The sequence below is a fragment of the Serinus canaria genome, chromosome 21, assembly GCF_022539315.1.
Source record: "Serinus canaria isolate serCan28SL12 chromosome 21, serCan2020, whole genome shotgun sequence".
NCBI lineage: Eukaryota > Metazoa > Chordata > Aves > Passeriformes > Fringillidae > Serinus > Serinus canaria.
In genome coordinates this window covers 4167530-4189491 of record NC_066334.1, presented here as the reverse complement: position 1 = coordinate 4189491, position 21962 = coordinate 4167530, and the positions used below count along the sequence as shown (strand labels likewise).

The 21962-nt window shown below is 46.4% G+C and overlaps 1 protein-coding gene across 1 annotated transcript; it reads right to left on the bottom strand.

Moving 5' to 3' along the window:
• Positions 1-3398: 3398 nt before the first annotated feature.
• DNAJC11 (DnaJ heat shock protein family (Hsp40) member C11) lies at positions 3399-21924 on the bottom strand. The gene is made up of 16 exons (XM_030233544.2): positions 21794-21924; positions 18434-18563; positions 16365-16438; positions 15060-15161; positions 10860-10988; positions 10156-10278; positions 9175-9248; positions 8056-8245; positions 7606-7691; positions 7041-7157; positions 5935-6090; positions 5728-5797; positions 5560-5617; positions 4789-4931; positions 4238-4367; positions 3399-3648 (listed from the first exon to the last, which is right to left on the bottom strand). The coding sequence occupies exons 1-16, from the start codon at positions 21863-21865 to the stop codon at positions 3623-3625; spliced, it is 1680 nt and encodes a 559-aa protein (XP_030089404.1). The 5' UTR covers positions 21866-21924; the 3' UTR covers positions 3399-3622.
• Between the last annotated feature and the right edge of the window lie 38 nt (positions 21925-21962).

The following is a 21962-nucleotide window of genomic DNA, read 5'->3' as shown; positions in this document are numbered from 1 at the left end:
TGAAGAACAGTGTGTGCTCTGTCCAGGAAGAGGCTCAGAGAAGCACTGGCTGGCACAGCAGCTGCAGCCAGACCAGCTGTGCCAGCAGGAACATGACCCCGTGAGTTCTGCAGTCACACAGCGTTGGAGCACTGCCTTGTCTGAGGACTGGCTCACTGGGAGATGCATCCTGGTGATGACTGAGGGTCTTGCTGGCACACAGGGGCAAGTGCCCTCCTTCAGACATTGGCCCCAGGGCTGCCAAAGCCTCAGGCAGCCCAGTACCACAGGGCCCTGGGGCTCCATGATGTGGGAAAGGGCAACAGAAGTGCACAACATGCAAATGTTCTCTCCTGGTTCTTGAAAAAAATCTCGTTCCACCAAGCTGTAACAGCTGACTGGGTTCAGAAAAGCAGCTTCTGTGAAATCTCTCAACCATGACTGTGCTGTGCTGCCTTCAGAAGCTATGTAGAACCACCACGGAGTTTGCCAAAGACTCGCTCCCAATGGCTGCCTGACTGTCCTTTGCAGCCAGAAAAATAACCAAAGTTCTCCAGTGCTGCCATTTCCGCAGAAATGCTTAGGAAGATCCCAGCCACAACTGCACAAGAGTTGGACCTGGTCTGAAATTCGTATCTCTTGTGTTTACAGCGTGTCTGCAGTTCAACTGGACCTCTGTGGACTGTGTTCCTGAAGCTTTTATGGGAGAAATGGTGCACTGTCAAGTGAACTGGCTCTTTTTCACAGAGGTTCAACACTAATCAATGTGACTGACCCTTGTTCTGTCCCCTTTTCGGATTTATCCCAGTGGATGGTGTCCAGCACGTTACAATATCAGCAGAGAGAAATAAAAAAGTAACATCTCCATTCTTTTAGTTCATCACTTTCAGCCATGTATAATTATAGTTTAATTCAGAACTTTATTTTTTCATTAAAACTTCTAATGAACCATGTTTTTTTCTTACACGTGAGACAAATGAACAATGAGTTTGTTATATTCCAAACTCAGGAGTCTGCTGTTATGATTTATTGGCTTGTGAGCTGTTATGGTAGGCAGCAGGAAGACTTAACACTTGAAGTGCTCTTCCCAAAACAATACACTCAGGTGGGGATAGGAAGAGCTGGCAGGTATCCCCACCTTTCTATGGAGCAGCAGCTCCTTGCTAGCCTCTGCTTATAGTGTGGGACATGGTGGTGGAGCCCTGTGGCTGAGCAGGGTGGAGGGTTGGGAGGGAGGCACTGCCTAGAGTGGCTGCAGACAGCAGGGACACTGTGCTGGGAATGTTCCAGGGGCCTGCTGAAGGGTGCAATGACTGAGCTGGGGGACAGGGCTCAGGCCAGGATGCCGATGGTGCTGGAGTGCACAGTCCTGGCACCAGGTCCCTGCAGCCTCAGAAACAGCCCTGGGGCAGCACTGCATCCCCTTCCAAGGACTGGAGGCTTGGCCAGACCCAAACCAAGCCCTTGTGAACCCTCTGGGAGCTGTGTTGAAAGAGAAATCCCTCCCTCCCCACCACCAAGCAGCATCAAGGACTCCAAAGCACCCAAGAGCTACTGGAGCCTTAGTGCCACCCCTCAGCTCGTGGATGTGCCACAAGCCCACAGGCACTGCTGCTCAGCCAGCTGCCATCAGAGCAGCAGCCTGAACACCTCGGCAAACTGAAAAGGTAGCTCAACCTTTTGGAAATGGCACTAGGTCTTGCTGGAAGCTTAGCTCTGCTTGCTTAGAACTTCTATTTTAATTCTGTTGGTAATTTTGAATTATAGAGAGTCATAAAAAGAAGTCCCAGGGGAGTTGTGGCTGTAAAATGGCAGCTGCTCACAGGAAGAATATGGTGGTGAAGGCTGTGGTTCTGCAGTGGGGCTGTTCTTACAGTTTTGGCAAAACGTGGCACTGATAGAAAACAAGGAAGAAAGGATGAGGGGGCTGGGGAGACTGACTGAGCATCTGGCTCTCAGGGATGCTTCTGTGCCATGTCCTACTCTCTACAGGCTGGCTCCTCACTTCTGACCATACACTTCACACAGTGACATGAAAAAGGAACTGGAGGAGATTTAGATTTCTGCCCAGTCCCACCGAGCAGAGGTCAGTAAGCTGGATGGGATGGAGTGTTGTTACGGTTACAAGACCTGCAACTCTTGTTTTCCAGGGGCTTCATCTCAGGAACTTCCTACAGATGCAAAGGGAATGGGAGCTGCTTTTCAGCTGAATATAATTTATTGCACATTTTACATTTACTTTGAGATGACAGAATGATGGCCATAAGTGAAATAAAGCCCTGCAGCAGGAACTGGTCACAACTGAGAAGTTTTGGTTTTAACACAAACAAATGAACACCCCTGCATAATATGAACTCGTTTTTCACAGGGGAAAGCATTTCTTTTGGAAACCTCATTCTCTTGGTGCAGTGACCTGTGCACAGAGAACCACAGGGGCCAGGTCCATGTCAGGAATGGAGTTATGGCAGGAGTTGTCAAAAGCATCTCTGCACTGCCAAGACATGGGTATATTCCCCTCTGCTCTCACCCATGAGCAATGAGGGCTGGTCTGGAATTAGCAAGAGCAAAACTATGATCAAGGAACAGCCACCACAATTCCTTGTCTCTCTGAAAAAGCCTCAGATGTGCTGATGTACCCAGTGTGTAGCAGATTGTACAAGGTGCTGTTTCCAGCTGCTGTATCACCAGCCCAGGACTGCCCTTCTGCTGGAAATCCCTGGCAGGGCTTCTAGACAAGATAAAGCCAATGGATTTATGCCATAACTGCTGCTTTTCAGAAAGAGCAGATGAGTGTTACATTTTCAGCTCTTTATCCATTTGGCCTTCTCCTCACTTTGGTATGCTTTACTTTATGAACTACATTTATTTTTGCTAGAAATAAATTAGATGTGAAGAGATAGTTGCAGCATCAGAATCAAATTAAATTAATTGCTGTCCTTCTCCTTCACCTGCTTTCCTTTTTTCTGGAAATCCTTGACAATACATGGTTGTGGGTGGCAGAAGAATTAATAAAACTATGATACATCATGCCCTTGTCTGGAAGAGCAGTGTTGGAAATGAGCATCTGGAGAGATTAGTGCTGAAGAGATCCATATTACTTCAAAAGGCAAATTCATTCATACTTAAGCACATACTTTTCTTAACAAGTGCATTTCAAACACAGATTTGAGACTGAAACAATCACTGACCTCTTTCCAAAAGTATTTGCACAGGGGACTTCCAGGAGGAGGCCAGAGAACTGAAATTCCCCTCATGAGAAGGAAGAAGGTGTGTTACCTACCCCAGGAAGTACGTGGAGAAGTGAGAACAACAGGTCTTCATCCCTGCTGAGCGCCAGGAGAGAAGGGTGAGTGCAGGAAGGGGCCATGGCCAGCTGGGAGTAGGAGGCCCCTCAGCCCCTGGCAGAAAGCACTGTGCACTCAGAGTCACTCTGCTTTATTGGGTACCGAGCCACAACTCAGATATTGCCTGGGAGCCGCCTGGAGCAGCAGGGTCCGTCCTTTTGTCCCTAACAGAACCAGCAGGACACTGCCTGCTATACAGACAGTAAAAATAAAAGTGTCTCTGTTCAAACTCGCAGCGTCCGGGGGAGGTTTTGCAGTTTCTGTTGACCCAGGTACCGTGGGAGACGTGCGTTCCCGGATTAGCCATCGGCGTCGATCCTGTGAGCTGTCGGGAGAACAAGCAATTGTACCAAGGACAGGCAGGAACACTTCTGGCTGCTAATTAGACACAACTCAAATAAGCCTGCAATGCACTTCTGGAAGCTCTGTCAGTTGGATGTGCTGCTCACACTGGGCAGGGAGCTGGTCTAGAGCAAACAAAGGTCTGTGCCCTTGAGCCAACCCACCAGACCCACGGGAGTACCAGCAAAAGTTGTCACAAGAAGATAATAGTTTCACAGAGTTATTCCAGCAGGGAAAATATTTTGGTAGGTAAGATAAATGGGGACAAGGAAGAAATCTGACTCAGGCTTTCATACATTAAATTCAGTCCCCAAATGGCCACCAAGTGCTGCAAATTGCACAGAAGGACACTGGCACCTGTGGGAGGCCTCTGTTTCCAGCCCCTGTTAGCTGGTACAAACAGCTGCAGAGCTGCTGCTGAGTTCTTTTGCACCTTACTCCAGAGGCAAGTCATGGTCAGTCTATTCCAATAACCCCAGTTCTGAACCCCAGGTCTGTGTACTTCACTACAGAGCTGAAGCAGTCCATTACTGGTTCCCCAAGGAAGATGCTGGGCAGTCTGTGTTACTTACATTGCTTTGGTATCCTAAGGGCCTCATTGTCAGCTGACATCACTTGGTGCAGAACTCCTCGGAACTGATAAAGCACTTTCAAACTCTTCTCCTCACCCACACAGGGGTCGTAGAAGCCTGGCAGCCCAGCCTTGAATCAGAGAAGGACAGACTGAGCAACAGGGAATGTGTTTTCACAGCTCTCCAGGCCAAAAACATTTATTACTCCCAAGGACAAGATGTCATAAAAAAAAAGGAGTTTTGCTGCCAGCAAGTTGAGACACTGGGGAATCATCTCCACAAGTTTTTGGTGAATGAAAGTAAACCAGGGGTTTGGGAATTTCTGGTGTACAGCCCCGAGGTCTGTAACACCCACTGTCCCACTGGCACTGGAAAAGCCCCAAGAAACAGAAGTTCCTGGAAGTTTGTAATACTTGGTAGGTAAATGGCATCTGTGAATTGATCCAGAGCCACTGGAGAGATCCCCTGGCAGGACACCACATGGTCCAAACAAAATTCTGGGCCACACATTTGAGGCCCTGAATCTGGGCTTTGACAGAACATCTACGTACCTTGGAGGCCTCTGTAAGGATGAGTTTAGAATCCTTCACCAAGCACTGGAGAGGCACAGTCACATCTATAACCTTCACCTTCTCATTCTTCCTGCTGTTGTCGTTAACAAACTTCCCATACCAGGCATTCACTACAATCAGACCTGCGTTTCCCAGGAAATCACAACTGTGATGGAAGGCTTCCACTGACAAAAAGACCACCCCAGCATTTCCTCTTGCTTTCAGTGAGATTTAATTCTCCTGGCCTGGACCCACACTTCCCAACAAAGAACAGCATTTTTACTTGGGCGTTTGTTAGCAACCTTCAGCACCAGAGTGGAGTGACAGGACTCAGTGTCACACTGATGTGACAGTCCAAGTGGATTTCAGTTCACTCTGGAACATTCTGTGGAAAACTGCTAGTAACCATAAGAGATCAGATTCCCATTATGATCCAGGAACAAACCATGTAAGGGAGAAATCAGTGAAAGCTGAACTTCAGACTACAACTTTTGCACCTTTTTATAGACACACCTCTCTCTGGGGAAGAGGTAATTCCAGACTGTTGTCTTCGGTCTGTTAATCCACTTCACACCATGTCCCAAGATAATATTCTGTGATCCCTCCTAAGCTCAGGCACCTGGAGCTGAGTCATAATGGGGCTCCCCCACTATGGGCACAGCAGCAACTACACTGTATTTCATCAGAGTGGGAATGAAGAAACACCACCTTTGCATTGCTCCTTCTTCTCTCCAAATTTATAGAACAAGTAAATGATATCATCATCTTTACCCATTCTGGCTTCCTCTGCTTCAATTATCCTTCGGACCGACTCCTGCATTAACCGGACCTGTCACGACACAAGTGGCAGAGCAGAAATCACACAGGGCCAAAGGAGAATGGTCCAGGGTGAAAGAAATCTCCTTTCACTAAAGGGACTGAGTTACAAGAAAGACTCACTGCTGCTTCAGCCTCCTGCTTCTTCTGAAGGATGTCACTGGCTGTGCTCTCCCGCTGCTTCTCCAGTTCTCTGGCAGAAGGAAGGCAACATCGCATCAGGAATACACAGCTGGGATTCAGGCAGAAACTGGCAGGGTCTCCTTACCCACCCCTCAGCCTCAAACAAAAAAGTCCAAGTGAGACTTCCTCAGGAATGTGCAAGCTCACCTCTCCTTCTGTGCCCTGAGGTAGGGTTTGATGACCAGCCTGTGCATGGCAAAGTAGATAACTAGAGGTCCCACGGTGGCATAGAACACGGCACTGGGAAGCAGCTGATCTGTTAGATGGACAGGGAAGAAGTAGGTCTGGCTGGCCCTATTCAGCCTGCAACAAAGAAGAGCAGAGGGAAGGTAAGAGGAAAAGCAGAACTGGATGTGCTTGATGAGGCACACTTAGCAGCAGTGCTTGCTGATGAACCAAGGGGAGATGAATGAGGAGCTCAAAATGTGAAAAGCCTGATAAACTGAAAAAGCCAACGGCAGAAAAGGCAGCTGACACCAGCTAGAGCCAGACTTTGAAGCAGCAGCTCGTGATAGTACCTGACCATTCTAAAGTTCTTTTTTTAATCTTAGGAGAATTTGCTTGGTCATTAATTTCAACAGAAAAAGGGACAAACATCCCCATGAAAGACGAGAAAATGCTTCTAGAGAAGGCCTGTGCTCATAACACTGGCATGGGCCTTCAGGGCAGGTGTACATGAATATTTTTCTGATGTCTGTAACAATATTTATTTCAGAAAACATGAGTTTCCTTGGGCCTTAACTCTTCAGGCCCTTCAGCAGCTTCACACCCCACCTGTAGCTGGCCCCAGTTCAAGCGCTCCACAGCACAGGGACACCTAATGAGCTCTGTTGTTCTGTGAACTGCACCTTGTTAATGGTACAATCACCTGCGTAATGGTAATTCCCTAATTCAAGCATTCATTTTATACAGCATAATACACATGGAATCCATCTCTACTAATATTTTCAGAAATCTTCCATTAACTTACCACAGTGCTCCAAATCTCAATTTAAGCTGTATTTCAGAATATTCTGATGCACACACGCACGGACAGGTGGCCCAGGCTGTGAGTCACACCAGTGGAAAGCACCCATTGCTTATGATGGGCTTACAGCTTGCCTTAGAGTTGAGGGCAGCTGCACCCTCTCCCAGTGATGTATCAATACACCTGTATTGACCTGGGACTGGGACCTTCCCACCTGAATACTGGAAATAGAATCATGGAGGTTATGGTCAGCCTCCGTAATAAAGAGTTGAGATCTTGAACTGACTTGATTTTCAAGGACACTCCTTGAGGAACACCAACGCTGACAGTGGCTCCTAAAACACTGTGTCTGGAGATCTTCCTCTCTGCTCCATACTCCACTATGGTCCCAAAGAAACCCACCCTAGAATGACAGAACCAAGAACTGTTAAGACAGAGAAGACACTTGAATTTCTCTTTACTGAATCCTGTAATTCCCAAACAAGTAAAGCATGGAAATGCATCTGTTTGCAGCAGATGTTGGCCTCTGGAAGATTCAGAATGTATCTCCAAGGTGAGATGAGACCTTCCAGCTTGCTAGGTAGTGAACAAGAACTTCTGGTTTCTTATTGGGGATGATGCAGAGATATCATACACAGGCATTGTAAGTTCCACATAACTGTAGAAGCACATAGGGCCAAGCCTCCAAGACATTCACTTCAGCCTTTACCAGATTTAAAGGGTGTAAAGCAGGCTCCTGGCTCCTAAAGGCCACAGAAGCATTTGGTTTGTGTGGAACCCGGAGGCTTCAGCAGCAGGAGAGGACAAAATCCTCAGGCTGTGAGCCTGTGAATTCCCTCTTGAGCACTTACTTGAGAGAACCTTTCACTCGTGTTTGATCTTCATCCTGAAACTTATGCTGGTAACTGACCATCATGAAAGAATGGGGGATTCCCAGCTGAAACACAAGAGGCACAAATGTATCAAAACATACTCTTGGCAACTGCTGCCCCTCAATTTCCTTTCTCAACCCTGAAGCACAGAACACTAAGCAGTGCTTGCCACTTACAACCTCTGCTGTCCATGTTGTCCTGACCCAACTGTAAGCTGACCCACATCACCCATGACAATGCCAAGAGCTGTGCTCTGCCAAACGGTTGATTACCTATTTTAGGTCTATCACAAGATACACCAACTGCTTCCTTAATCTCTAATCCCAAGAAAACACTTGGGCCAGGAAGGTGAGGCTGTCCTGCTGAGCCAGGAAGGTGAGGCTCCTTTCTCCCACAGGGCAGGATCCCTGTCCTGCCTGGGGCTCTCACCTGCATTGCCAGGGTGAGGTGGCTGGTTTTGGTGTCCCGGACAATGCTGGTGTTCATGGCTGACTGGATGCCCCACCTCCACTGCAGGTAGCCCATGGTGTTCTTGTCCAGGTTGCGGGCCAGGACCGTGGTGAGGCCGGGGCGCACCCCACGAGATGAGAACTGCAGGGCACAGTTTGTGGTGATGAAACTAAAAAATGAGGAAAAAATTGTCAGTGAAAAAACACAGGCTCCTAGCTGGTCTCAGAGTCTTTCTTGCCCAGGAATTTTTACTCAGTGCCCAGAGACCATCCTGCAAAAAGTGTGATGCTCAAAGCTTTCAGGGAAAAGTAAAAACTAATTCAGACTGCCCTGAGCACGGCAGGCTGTGCCCTGGTTTATTGTCTGTGCCCAGGCACCCAGTGCTCTGTGCAGGTAACATCCTGGTCTCTGCAGAACAGCACACTGGGCTGCTGGCACAGAGCAGCCCTGCTATTCAATAATCCTTGAGAATTAGCCCTAAAAACCAGTGCTAAACTACTCTCTGGGGAACAAGAATCCTGTACAAGCTCTGAGGAATGGCAGATGCATTAAATTTGAAAATGTAAACAGAGGGAAACTACACAAGCTCCTGTGACGCTCTGACATGTGGCTCCAATCACAGGCCTTACCTTGAATCTCCTTTGCAATCTGAGACTTCTATTCATTTGTGAACAGATATGACACTAGTGGCAAATGTGGCATTATTTTCCTAACATATGATACATCATCTCCTGTTTTGCTGCCAGAAACTCCCTCTCACACACGGAAACCTCAGAAGAGTTCCCCATTTTTTGTTCTAATCCCAGAGCTAACTTCTGTTGCTCTGCCTCAAGTATGATGAATCATGACAAGATCAAGTACAAATCTAAGGATGTGGAACACAGACCCTCCTTAAACTGGAAATATGAAAAGGGAGGGCACCAACATGCAGAAAGAATGCAGGCATTTTGACAATACAAGTATGATCTTAACTCTAAAGTGAAAATACCTTATTTTGTAGGACAGAAAATGAATCCAAAATTAATGTGGAAGAGGATTCAAGTCATTTAGCACCTTATTGTGGGATATTAACCACTAGGCCATTTATCTAACATTTACCATCTTGGTGTAAGATTACGAAATATCTTCAGCCCGAAGAGAGGTCCATGAAGGTCTCCAGCTCCAAACTCCAACTGTTGGAATACACAGTGCCAGGGTGTTAGAAGAAAACATCCTTTACAATAGTGACAAAGTATGGCACAAGCATCATTTTTATCACAGCTGTTTTACACATCTGAGTAACATTTACAACCTCCTTCAGCACCCTCCCTTCTCTTCAGCTTTGCATTCAGAAGAAGAAAAGGTGTCTCACTGAGTTGAAGCTCATGGGTAAAACAAAGCCAGTTCTGTAAAGCTACAGGTGACTGCTACTGGCACCTGCTTTGCTTGCTCCAGGGAACTCTCACAAAAATGGAGAAAACTCTCACAAAAATCCTGATGCAAATCAAAAGCCTCCAGTGTTTGAATCTCAATTGAGAGGAAGACTCCCACCCTCCCAAGCTGAGGAAGCAGGCTAGCAGCAGCTCATGTGCAAGAAGGAAGGCACAGGAAGCTGCCAACTATACCAGTGATGCCATGAGCACCTCAAACACAGCCCAGCTTGCAGGTGCAACATGGGACCTTCCAGCTGCTCCAACCAGATCTGCTGGGGGAGCTCAAACTACTTCCCCCCCATAACTTCTTCCCATGCAAGCAAAGCAGTTTTGGAAGCAAAGGCCAACTATCACACTGCCCTAAAAGACCTGCTCACAGCACTGTGCCTTCAGACAGAGCAATCAGAAAGACTAGAGACAGCAGGTAACAGTTCTGTCTGCACAGGTAAAGTCCAAATTGCATGGCCAAATGGAGAGGGGAGAAAAATAAGAAAAACCAAGGTTTGGTATTCCCTTTGTCTCAAATTCTTTTAAAAAATATTTTTTCTACCTTTTACATAGAAAATGAGAGATGAACCACAGCTAAAGTTCCACACCCACCCACCCCCCCCAAAAATAGAACAGGTAATAGATTGAATATAAAACTGCACACCAGGGGTACTCTTACCTCTCCCCAGCCCTTGGCAGATGTCACTCGTCTTAGTGCAAGATTAATTGATCCCCCTCCATTCCCATTCTGGGTGGAAAGGTTTCCAGACAGTATTGCTGTATCTGTGGAAGTCAGGGGTGCCTGAAAAAGGAATATATTGTTTCAAGTAACTCTGATCCCAGTTCACACATTTAGTGCATGTTCTACAAGGACATAATCACCACTGCAGTGTAAATGGTTTTGTAGTCCAACATCATGCATGGCAAAAAGTCAGATAATTCTTACAGTACCAGACACTTGTGAGACCTGTAATGTACCACCCTGAAGTCCTGACCTTGAGCTGTAAACTATTCTCATCTCTCTAGCAGATTAAATTTCTACAGCTCTCTGAAAGACAAAATGCTTCCTATCCTTTTCCATATGCACATCCTCAGGACTGGATGCTATTTGCTTTTATTCACTGAACACATCCCATTCAGTTAGAACTGGGTACTGAGCATCTCCACTGCCAGGAGGACAGGACCACTGCAGCCCACAGACCAGTTGCCCAAAGGCTCCAGAGCCAACCCACCATTCTGCTGGCCCCAAGCTGCCTCTTCCCACCTGTGCTGGCCACTGTGTCCCCCCCAAACCCAGCTGAGAGCCAGGAGCAGTGTGTTCTGTGTTCTGAGGTGCTGCACTCACTCACGCCCTGCTCGCACGGCAGCATTCACCCTCCTCACCTCGATGGACTGGGATATGTGCATTTTGTTTATCTCAATCTGGGGAAAGCTGCTCCCAGGCACATCTTCATACTCCTCGTCATAGCGATCAAACAGGTCAGTGGCATCTATTCCCACACTAATTGTTCCCTGAGGGATGACAAGTGAAACAGGCATTTAGCATTAGCAAACATCTGGCGTACACAGAACAAGTGGCTGAACCATCCCTGGGTATGATTACATTTTTGTGCAGCTTTCCATGGCTCTGCAATTACTTTTGCCACTCTAAAATGCATTTCCTAATGCACGAATCAAAAGTGAATGATTACAATATTTCAAAACAGCAATATAAATCATCAAACAGACTGGAGAAAAGGCAATTTTTCAGCACAAACTCAACTTGCAATCCCAGAGGGTCATTTTTCTGTAGTGACACACTGCAGAAGCAGGTAGAACACCTTTACACAGCAGGTTTCTTCTCTCCCCACAAATGACTGTGCTCTTTCAGTATTAAAAAGTTGAAATAACGTATTATAGAAATTGATTTTTTTCCATTGAACTTGGTCAGAAAACCTCTACAGGCTTCTTCTTATGAGTTACCTAAACCGACTTAGTACTGAACTGTACCATTCACTTGCAATTGACCTTGTTAACAAAATATTTTGATTTCTTCTTCTAGTTTCTATTTTGTGAGCAGAAGGAAGGCTTGAAAACGACATACTTTTAGCAAGGGGTAAATATTTCTTTTTTCAGACCATAGAAAAACTTATTCCTACAAAAAACTAGGCCACAGCACAATAGTCTGGCTACCTGCTGCTGTGCTCCCTCAGACTAACTGCAGGAGCGTGTTTCTTTGAAAAGAGCACAATTAGGTACTTGTCTGGGTCATATAACTTCAAGAGGCTTTGGAAACCTTCCCTATGGACCCATCTGACAGCATCCCAGCTCCTATAAAACATATGGATTGCAATAAAAACCCCCCTCTGTGCACAAGCACAGACTGAACTCTGAGCAGTCTGTATATGGAAACTCAATAGCTGGGTAGCTACAAACCCCATCCACACTCAGGCCAAGTATGGCTGGAATAAATCCTTATTTGAGTCTGAGGGAGCATTTTTCCTTGATTGCTCCAGTCTAATCAAATGCTGGACTGTAAATAAAGGAAGAATTGCAGAGTCTGACAGGACTGGAACCTTTTCTTTGCCTGAGCACCCAGGCTATCTATTTGCTGTGGAGATTTCCAGCCTCTTCTCAGTGTTTATTTTCTGATTACTTATGAAGCAAAAATTGGATAAATATTTTAAAGCTGATAGGTGTGGTTATTTCCAGTTGAACACTGGAACAGGGGCTGTGCCCCAGCTGGTTACTAACCACTCTTGGCAGCTGGTGAATTTCAGAGCAATTACATTCATTGCTCTGCATGGCAGTGGCACCAACAACCAGCTTCTGCCCTTTCTGCACTTTCAGGAACCAGCTGCAAAGTCACCTTCAAGTGACTCCAGGCCCTACAGCTTCTCCAGTTTCAGCCCTCTCCTATGCCATTCTGTTCCTTGAAACCAGGCCAAAAGAAGAGGGAAGCAATGGAAAACCTCTAACCACCCTGGAAGGGCTCAGTCCTGTGCTAGCAAACACTCATTTGGAGACAATCTTGCTGTACTTGGCTTACTGGTGCCACAATGCTGCACCCTTTGCAAAGTTGTACCAAGATCCACACACATTCCTGAAATTCATTGCACCTCCTTTCTCTAAAACACACTCAAAATATTAGGATTTCCTTTTTCACATGTATGAATTGTACAGCAAATATTCCTCCTGAGGAAAAAAGGAAAACACCTGAACCTCTCCATGCAAATCCACAAGACCTGTTCAGAGAAAAGGAGCGTTTCCCTGTTCCCCAGCAGAACTCCTGCTCTTCTGCCTTTCCCTGAGGTGAGAGGTGGACCCTGGGCAGACCCTCCACCTCCTGCCAAGCAGGTGAAGTCACCCTCGGAGGTCTGTGGATCCTGGCAAGGAAACTGGTTCAGGCACAAGCACAGGAAAAGCAGCAGATGGTAAAGTTAAAAATATTCCCAGAGAACAAGAGCACCCCTATGCCTCCGGATAATGGAGGGGACTGCTGCTGCCCCCAGCTCCCATCAGCCACCTGCTCTGACCATGGAGGAGCTCTCTGCAAAGGAAGGGCAGCAGGAGAGAGCTGTAACTCCTGCTCAGGAGTCAGTGGTGCCCACACTGTGCTGCACAGAGCAGCAGCTCAGCAGGGCAGGAAGCAGGAGTGGCACTATGGAACCATCAGAGTTGGGATTAGATTTTAAAATCACCTTTATTTGCCAGCCTGTGAAAAGGAAACAGACTTCACTGATGGAATTTGTAGATGTGCCAGAAGAAAATATACTTCCTCCTTACTTTTTACTTAGGGATTTACCTTCAGGAAGGTGGTACCTGGAAGTTGTGCCAGGCTTTGCCTTGAGGGACCTGTGTTCCTTACATATTGACCTTCCACAGGAGGAAAATCATTGGATTTAATTTCTCCTAACAGGAAGTGGTTCTTCTTAAACCTAGTAATGAACTTTTCAACCCTTCTGCACATCTCTGAAAGCAAAAACAAAGCTCTAAAAGCAAATAGGAGACTCAATTTCAACCCTCCAAATTGCCTACATCTGGTTATTGCTCAACATTTCTGGTTAAAATGCTTTATTTTTGTGAAACTGTTTTATAGAACCGACAAAACGTTGGAAATTTTAAAATAACTTGTGCTCGTGTATGAAATGATCACAGCTGTGCTCCCCAATTCCATGGGAACACTGCCTGGAGAGGCATTTCCATCAGCTGCCAGCCTGCAATTGCTGTAAACACCCAGATGGCTAATTTTATCCCAGGACACAGGCTCACAGTGCAGCTCACAGCCACGGCGAGGCGCCCAGGGAAAATGTCACATTCCTGAAGCAGGGAGCAGCAGAGTGGGAGATAACCATGCCCCTCTCTGAAAACACCTCTCTGACCCCACACACCCATACCTCCAGCAGGGATAGTTTGCCCTGCCTGGCTTGTGGCACACAGAAATCCCTTCCTGCCTGGAATAAAGCTGTCAACAGATACTCACACAACACTTTATGCTTGTTTACCCTTCTAGTACAAACCAGTTCTTAGTGTCTAGAAACTACCCACAGCCTGGAGGTCTGTACAGCCCCATTGCTTTGGTAAGAGCAGGGCAGATCCAAAGGTGGTGCCAAGGTGAATGTCTCAAAATATTACAGCTCTGCTTAGATGGATGTTTTCCTTAAGATCCAGTCCTAAGCACCACTTCAATCCCACATCTGTCCACTCAGAAGACATTGTGATTTTACACTAATGTATGAATTCATTTAGTTAACAGTAAATGCAGCTTTTGGATAATGTTAGTCATTGCATAAGATTTTTGTGCTTCAACAAGCTTTGAAACTTGTCAGGGACCATCCTGACAAACCCCAGGTTTGCCTCATACACTCATCAAGCCAAGAGCCAGCAAAGACACCTTGAGTCTGAGCTATGGATACTCTGGCCAATTGCCATGGCCACCTTTCCCTGCCATCCCAATGGTATTCCTGAGCACCCCTGACCAGCCAAGGTTAGCTGAGGTCACTTGGGGTCAGACACTGCTCAAGCAGACTGAGATGGGAACAGCATCCAGGATGATTCTCATCCTGAGGACACAATCACCCTTTCCAAAGCCAGGCACTAACTGTGACACTGGCAGACCCCCAACCCTGTTCAGATTGACTTTGCTCACTGTGCTGCTGCCCAGCTGGCTTAGGGATGCTTCAGATTTGTTGCTGGTTTCAAGGTGCATTTGAATAGCTCCCTGCATTGTTGTGACAATGCAGCAATGCCAAAGGGAAAACCTGTCAGGTAACTGCAGCGAGTTACAATTATTTAGTAAACTTGGAAAGAAATCATAAATATTTCAGTGTTAGGTCTATTTTCTGAAAATTGCTGGAAAAGGTATTTTGTCTCAACATGTTTTGCTAAGAAAAGAAGAACATTAAGTAGGGGATTGTTCAAAGAATGAGCTGTTTGCCCTATATTATGCAGAGAAACTGCATATGCAAAAGACAGAAAGTCATGCAGCAAGTGTAGACACCTGAGGGGCTCTTTCTTACAGGCTGTCACCTAAGCTCAGCACACCCTGCACACTGGTGATAATTACAGACCCATTCTTGAGACCAGGATTAAGTCTTTGCTTACCTTTGGATTAGTTCGCTGCTGCAGTCTCCTCTCTTCCCTCTCTCTCTGCAAACGCTCAAATTCTTCCCTGATTTCAGCTGCAGTTCTCTTTCGTTCCACAACCTGCTCCAAAAGGAATGAAAACCAAACTATTACCAGACAGAGGCTGCTCAGGGCATTGCAGTGCTGGGGTTCAGAGGCCTTGGGTGCAGGATGCACTAACACACTGCCCCAGCTGCTGAAAGCCAATTTCAATAGTCAGAGTTTGGAACAAAGCACCCGGGCCAGATCAAAGGGCAGGCATGAGAGAAAACCCCATGCCTTGAGAGAAGGGAAAATGGTTTTATTATTTCCATTACCTTGACAAACCCAGGGCAAAGAGCTGTCCAACCACAACTACAGGACACTGCAGTGCAGCTGTTACCCTCAGCAATCCATTAAGTGCTCTACCAGGTGTGGACACAAAAATGAAAATAACAGAAGTCTCTGGCCTGAGGTAAATTGATTCCACAAGAGTTGTGTGATTTTAGGCTGTGCTGGGTCACAGCTGCTTACCTGACATGGGTCAGGGAATGAGGGTTTTATACAGGCCCAGTTTTGGGATGGATAGAAAGAGTATTGGATTTGGCTCTTCAATATAAGATCAAGTCTGCCAAAAGCAGTTAAAAAAATCTGGTTTTCAAAGCATCTGTTACATGCTGGATCTGCTCCACATTTCTAGCAACTGACTCCAAGTTTGACCTTGGTGCTGACCTGGCCCAATACCACAGGATTCTGCTTCAAGCAGCATAGTGCAATCAACTAGGGCTGGCAGAGGCTAGCAAGGGACTCAAGAGCTGGACAGACATGAATGGACAAGTTCTGTTTCCAAAGCCATAAAACCCAGCCAAAACTAAACCAAACCAAAAACATAAAAATATCCAGGTCAACCCACCCCAAAAAGCCCAGGAAGAAAAAGTAATTTTCAACTCAGAAGCTAGTTGATGCTGAAAAAAACAAGTTTTGGATGAAAAAGATGGGACTAGATGGACAATAATGACACATTTGTCTCAGATAAAGATGTTGCCTGTCATGGTAATATCCTTCCAGGGAACTCTGAATGTCAGGTTTATTGTTCTCTTGTCAAGTGCAAAACCAAAGGGTTCTCTGAAAATCCATCATGGTGCTCCAGCAGGGCCAGAGAGAGACAGAAATAACTAGCCAAGGATGCCTTCAAACCAAGAGGCATTTATCACCAGCCAGGTGTCAGTGCAGCTGATAGAAGCATGGCAGATAAAGGTGGGCTTAGTCAAGGCCACTGGCTATAACGTGCTCAATTTCTCTCACCTCCCAGCCTTCCATCTCCAGTCCTCTCCTCCCATATATGTCATAGATGGCTCTGGTCTGTGGATCACTAAGCACTGTAAATTGAAACCAAAAGAGAGGAGAGAACTCAGTTTTTGGTCTTCTCCTCAGATTTCAGACCAAAACACTCATGATATTTGGAGTTCAAGCACAGATCCTAGAAACATCTCATTCTACAGTTGCACATTAACCCCTCTGTTGCTTCCACATGCTTTATTGAGAACACATACTGACTTTTCCCTGCAACAAATCCAATTTTTTTCTCCTTCTTTTTCTAAAACAAGAATGGGGAAAGAACACAAGAGACATGCAGCCTAAGTGAAGGTGCAGGGGGGGTTTCTAACACTGCTTTCTTTGAAGGTGACACAAGCCCTCTACCAAACATGGAGATTATGAAAAATTTGGCCAGAGCAGTCCCTGGGACTTTTCTGGGATTGCCATCCAACTCTGTCTGGCTTTCAAAGCTCTGTGGTGCTTCCTTTGATCTTCCTCACCAGCCATGTCCACTGATCCTTTCCCACCCAGTCCCAACAAAGCAATTTCCACCAGGCAGTTCACACCTTGCCAAACATCAATAAGGGGCAATGGCAAAGGTGTGTGTAGAATCTTAACCTCCCAAAATTTCACCCAACACAATGGACAACACAAAATACAACAGGAGACTGCAGAACAGTTACTTCAGAAAAAGACTAGGCACAGAATTAAAAAGATGGTAAGGCATATTTAAATGCATAAGCTCCTATAATATATCTTTCTGTAAGAAAAAATAAATCAAAAAATCATCACTATTTCTTCCACCAGGGTTTTAAGAGCAGCTTTATCATTATCATATATTTCTTGAGGCTGTGGGAAAACTGATGTGTCCCCAGGGAGCTGGGGGAGGCAAAAAGAGGCTTATACTGGTAATTGAGTTTTGGTCTGAACTAGTAGAATATTATTGGATGTGTTAAATGTCACAGGCAGACATTGTTTTTTATGACTTCTGATAAAATGAATCTTTTGTTGTGTGATACTAAGAGGTGGAAGAGGAGAAAGAGAAAATAGAGAGGAGGTGGAGTGGCTCATTTCCAAGATGTCAAAATTTTTGCTTGTAACATACTACACTCGCATTTGGTACTAAATGAGCACCAACTTCTATGTTCACTGCAAGGCAGAGCCAAGAGCAGCCAGAAAATTCAAAGGGAAGCTGCTGCCTCTAATGTAAGGCCACTCACCACACTAAAATAAAATTATTGAAGCATTTTGAGTTTTTGTTCTGCACATCATCAAGGTCAAACTTTCTCAGCTCTCCCAGCAAAAGCTTCCACATGTCCCAACACCCAACCTAGGGACAACAGGAAAGACTCCACACATGCTCAAGTCCAACTGGAAGGAGCAAATGCTTATCAGTCCAAACCAGGGGTGCAAAAAATATTCACTCATATTTGAGGTTGAATGGGGGAATATTTATTCAGCATTTTGCTTTAGTCTCTCTTTAGCTCCAGGACTGGGTGCACCAGGTTTATAACATGGATGACTCCTACCATTCTAATCCATCTGCACTCCAGGTGCAACTTGCACACCAGGATTAAAGTAAATTTCAGTTTAATTCACAATATTTGAAAAGGGCTTTGGCACAAGAATAAACTAACTGTTATGAATCCGTTGTCCTCCTCTCAGTCTGAGCATATAGAAGAACATGCTAGAAATGGAGACCACAGCCAGGTGACAGGAAACAGAACCCAGGGATGCAGCAGCTCATCAGTACAATATGAAATTAACTCTCTATTTGAAGCTTTTCAGCCTTTATTCTCCTATGGAAGAGGTCTTCAGAAGTAAGGGAAGCGATGAGAAGATCATTTACAACATGCAGAGGTAAGACAGACACTCCACATCTCATTCCCTGCAGCATTTATATGGCATTTCCCCTCTGACTTAGGGTACAGAAGCAGGAAAGAGCATTGGTAAGAATCAGCAAATTTAATTATTACTTTGTAATAATAAACAGCTTCAAAAGGCATGAAGACACAGCTCTCCCAGAACCCCCCTGCAAAGCTCAGCCTCCCCCTGACCTTCATAGGCTTGGTGGACAAGGTTGAAGAGGCGCTCAGCCTGGCTTTTGAGCTCGGGGTCGCGGTGCTTGTCGGGGTGGTAGAGCATGCACAGCCGGCGGTACGCCGCCTTCAGCTCCTCCTGGGAGGCCTGTGGAAACCACCAACAATCAACAAGGACAGCCAGTGCCATTGCCAAAAGGCCACTCTCAAGATCAGTCCTGAAAGGGAAGTCTGTCGGGTGTTATGTTGCATTACTTTGGCCCAAAATCAAGAACGGGTTATTGCTTCGCTACATAAGTTATTAAAATATTCCATTATCACACGAGGATTGTCCCTGCTATCTGTAGAGGGACCTCAGTAGCTCATCAGTGCATACCCACATATAAAAAATTATACAAAAACCCCACCACCCATGTTCAGACTTTAGTTGTATTAGGCAAATATTATGCCCTCCAAATCAGAAGAGCAGGAAAAAACAAAGTCATCTCAGATAAAAATACATAAATCCAGAGGTACAACAAATTCTACTCATAGAACAAATCCAGAAATGTACAACAAATTCTACTCATTTCAATCTCAGCCCTCAAGGGGACACTGTAACTATCCTAAAGCACAGCCTTTCCACATCTGTAAAGGTAAGAAATGTAAACCCATGGTTCTGCTCTCATCCCAGCACCTGCCTTGTGCTCCCCAGTACCCCATTCTGCTCCCCAGCAGGGTCTGTGTCGTGCTGTGAAGGAGGAACATCAACATCATCAACATCATCAACAAAGCCACAGACAGGTAACCATGAGAACAGTGTGCCACCAAATGCATCATGAACAAACCTGCCTTGTCCTTCACTGCAACCACTCTTGGACCTCAGATGGCACCTGGCCTCCTTCCAAGGACATGGATGGCTCTTTCAGAATCAATAAGGGAAAACCCCTGCTCCTTCCATTATCATCTCCCAGCAATGTTATTTTTGGACTCTAGAGAGTCTTGGTAATCTCCCCTCTCTCACCTCACCCTGCTACATCCCTTGCATTGCAGTTCCTGTTCCTGCCCATTCCTTGGAGATTGCTCAACACCTGCTTTTCAGAAGTGCAGTTGCTAAAATCAACCAGAACTTCCCCCAGGCAGAGCTTGAAAGAGCCAAAACATCCAGTTCCTGAACTGTCCAGGCAAGAACCAGTTTCTGGGCACAGGAAGCCATTCCAGGAGGAACATCCAGAGTAAAATAGCCAAAACCTCATGGTCTAGCCTGTCCCCAGAGGCTGCCACAGTTAGGATCCAGTGCAGTCAGTGAGGGGGGCACTTAGACAGGAGTGGATTTACAGGCACAAATTCCACTTACTGTTGACACCCTTCAGGAAGCAAAGCTGTCACAGTTTCCTAGCTTTCACCGGGGAAATAAAGTTCCTAAAAGTTCTTGAAGTAACATCTTTTTTACCACTTGTGGCAAGGACGGTTTCCATCACAGAAACACACTCACTTGTGTCACAACACCAGGAATCCGTCTGGGTTTGAGGACAGCTCAGAATGTTTTTTTTCCTGCATGTTTGTATTGTTGTTTGTTAATGTTTTGAAATGATACAGCAAAAGGGGAGCTGCCAAAATTGTTGGTCCCAAGACAGTAAGGACAGCTACAATTAGCTTATTTCTTTTTACTACCTTGTGCTTTCTCGGATATCAAATTTAAACTCGACTGGAAAGGCAGGGGAACGTATAGGTCCAAAATTTTCAAATCAAATTAGTGATAAATGGTTTAATGTGCTATTGATTATATAATAGAAATGAGCAGGTTCATTTTTCGTCAATGCCATGTTCAATAAAATGTTAGATTGGGCATTTCATCATCACTAAGTAGTTTGGGTCATTGGTTCAATATTCCACATGCAACAACCTCTTCAAAACCACTAAAGAAACCCTAACATTGTTTTTAGACTGCCAGGAAATGCAGGCACAAATAATAGTATGTAAGTTACATTTTTATTACCAAAACTCTGGTCAACATTGAAAGGTCTCATTTAAGGTCTCAAACACAGCACCATGTTTTTAGCAGACTAACATGTCTAAAAGAAGAATCATTCACACACACACAGAGCAATTCTTGCTCACAGGATCCTGCCTCCATGGGGTCACTGCAGCTCCAAGCTCAACTGCCACATCACCCTGTACTCAGCACCCAGACATGCTGTTCACCAGTACTGCTGAAAATAATTAGCAAGGGGCAATTAACAAAGCACCCGCTCCTCTCTGTTGGAATTACTCCCTTGCAGACCCCTTTGATTCAGTTTCCAGCTCCCTGCTGTACAAAACCTGAATGTCCTGCTCTGAAAGCCTGGCTAAGTTAACCATTAAACCTTCGCCAGCAGTCACAACCCTTGTGTGGTTCCCACCTCTGTGTTTTAACCTCTGCACGCTGCTGACGTTTTGGAGGGGAATTACGAAACTCCCAAGGAATGTACAAGCATGGCCTTGCCGGCTTTAAACCAGACGAAGGCTTGATTTTTTTTTAAAAGGAGCTCAGCATCAGGGAGTTCTGCAAACACCATCACACGCTGTTCCTTCAGGAATGCAGCCGATTCCTACACATGAGGCACAGGAGACTGTCCCTGCAGCTCAGGGACTGACAAGAGTTCCAGAGGGAATTCTTCCAAGCTCTCAGACTGAATCGCTTCCAAGTCTGGATATCCCATTGCACGCAGCAGTGGTGGTTCAGTACGAGCCTCGTCCAGCTACAATGGCCACACCCAGGCTGATGGACTGGATGGGCTTTTTAATACATATTTATGCACATACAAATATATATAACAGATCCATATTGCAGCTGCACTCGCTGAAACAAACTAGAGCACAGTTCCTACATCCAGATCTTTGTAGATGTGCCTAATAATTACTATAAAAAAAGCAGTTATCTCCCAATAAGTTCCAAACTGTTCCGGTGTAACAAACCGGAATCAATTAATTTCCATCTATTATTAAAAGCGAAATCAAGGATTCTCGATCCTCCTTTCTTTGGCGGGAAAAACGTTTTGCAAAAAACCCTGGCTACTTCCCAACTGGAAACGTTCGGGAAGCCTTCCCAGCCGTGCCCGAGGGAACGCGGGTGTGCCCCGCGTGCGCGGAGCTGCATCGGGAGCGCCCAAACCTCCTCAATTCGGAATAAACAACGCATTTCTCGGCCTCAGCGGGCGCTCACCCGACTCACCCAACCGGGAGTCCCGCGGCCCGGGCCGAGCTCTCCCGCCCCGCCGCCGGCAGCAGCAGCAGCCCGGCCCGGGCGGAGGACACGCCGCAGTGGCGCCGCTCCCGCCGGGCGCACACGAGGGTCTCGCCTCGCCTCGCCTCGCCTCACCCCGCCCCGCGCGGCCCCGCGCGGCCCCGCGGCCGCACCTCACGGCGCACGTTCAGCAGCCCATAGTAGTCCTCGTTGTCCGGCGCCTCCTCGCCCAAGGCCGCCGCCATCGTCCCGACCTCTCACCCCGCGCCACGCGCTGCGGCGCCCCCCGGCGGCCCGGCGGTCCGACCGCCCGCGCACGCGCGCGGGCACCACCTCCCCTCC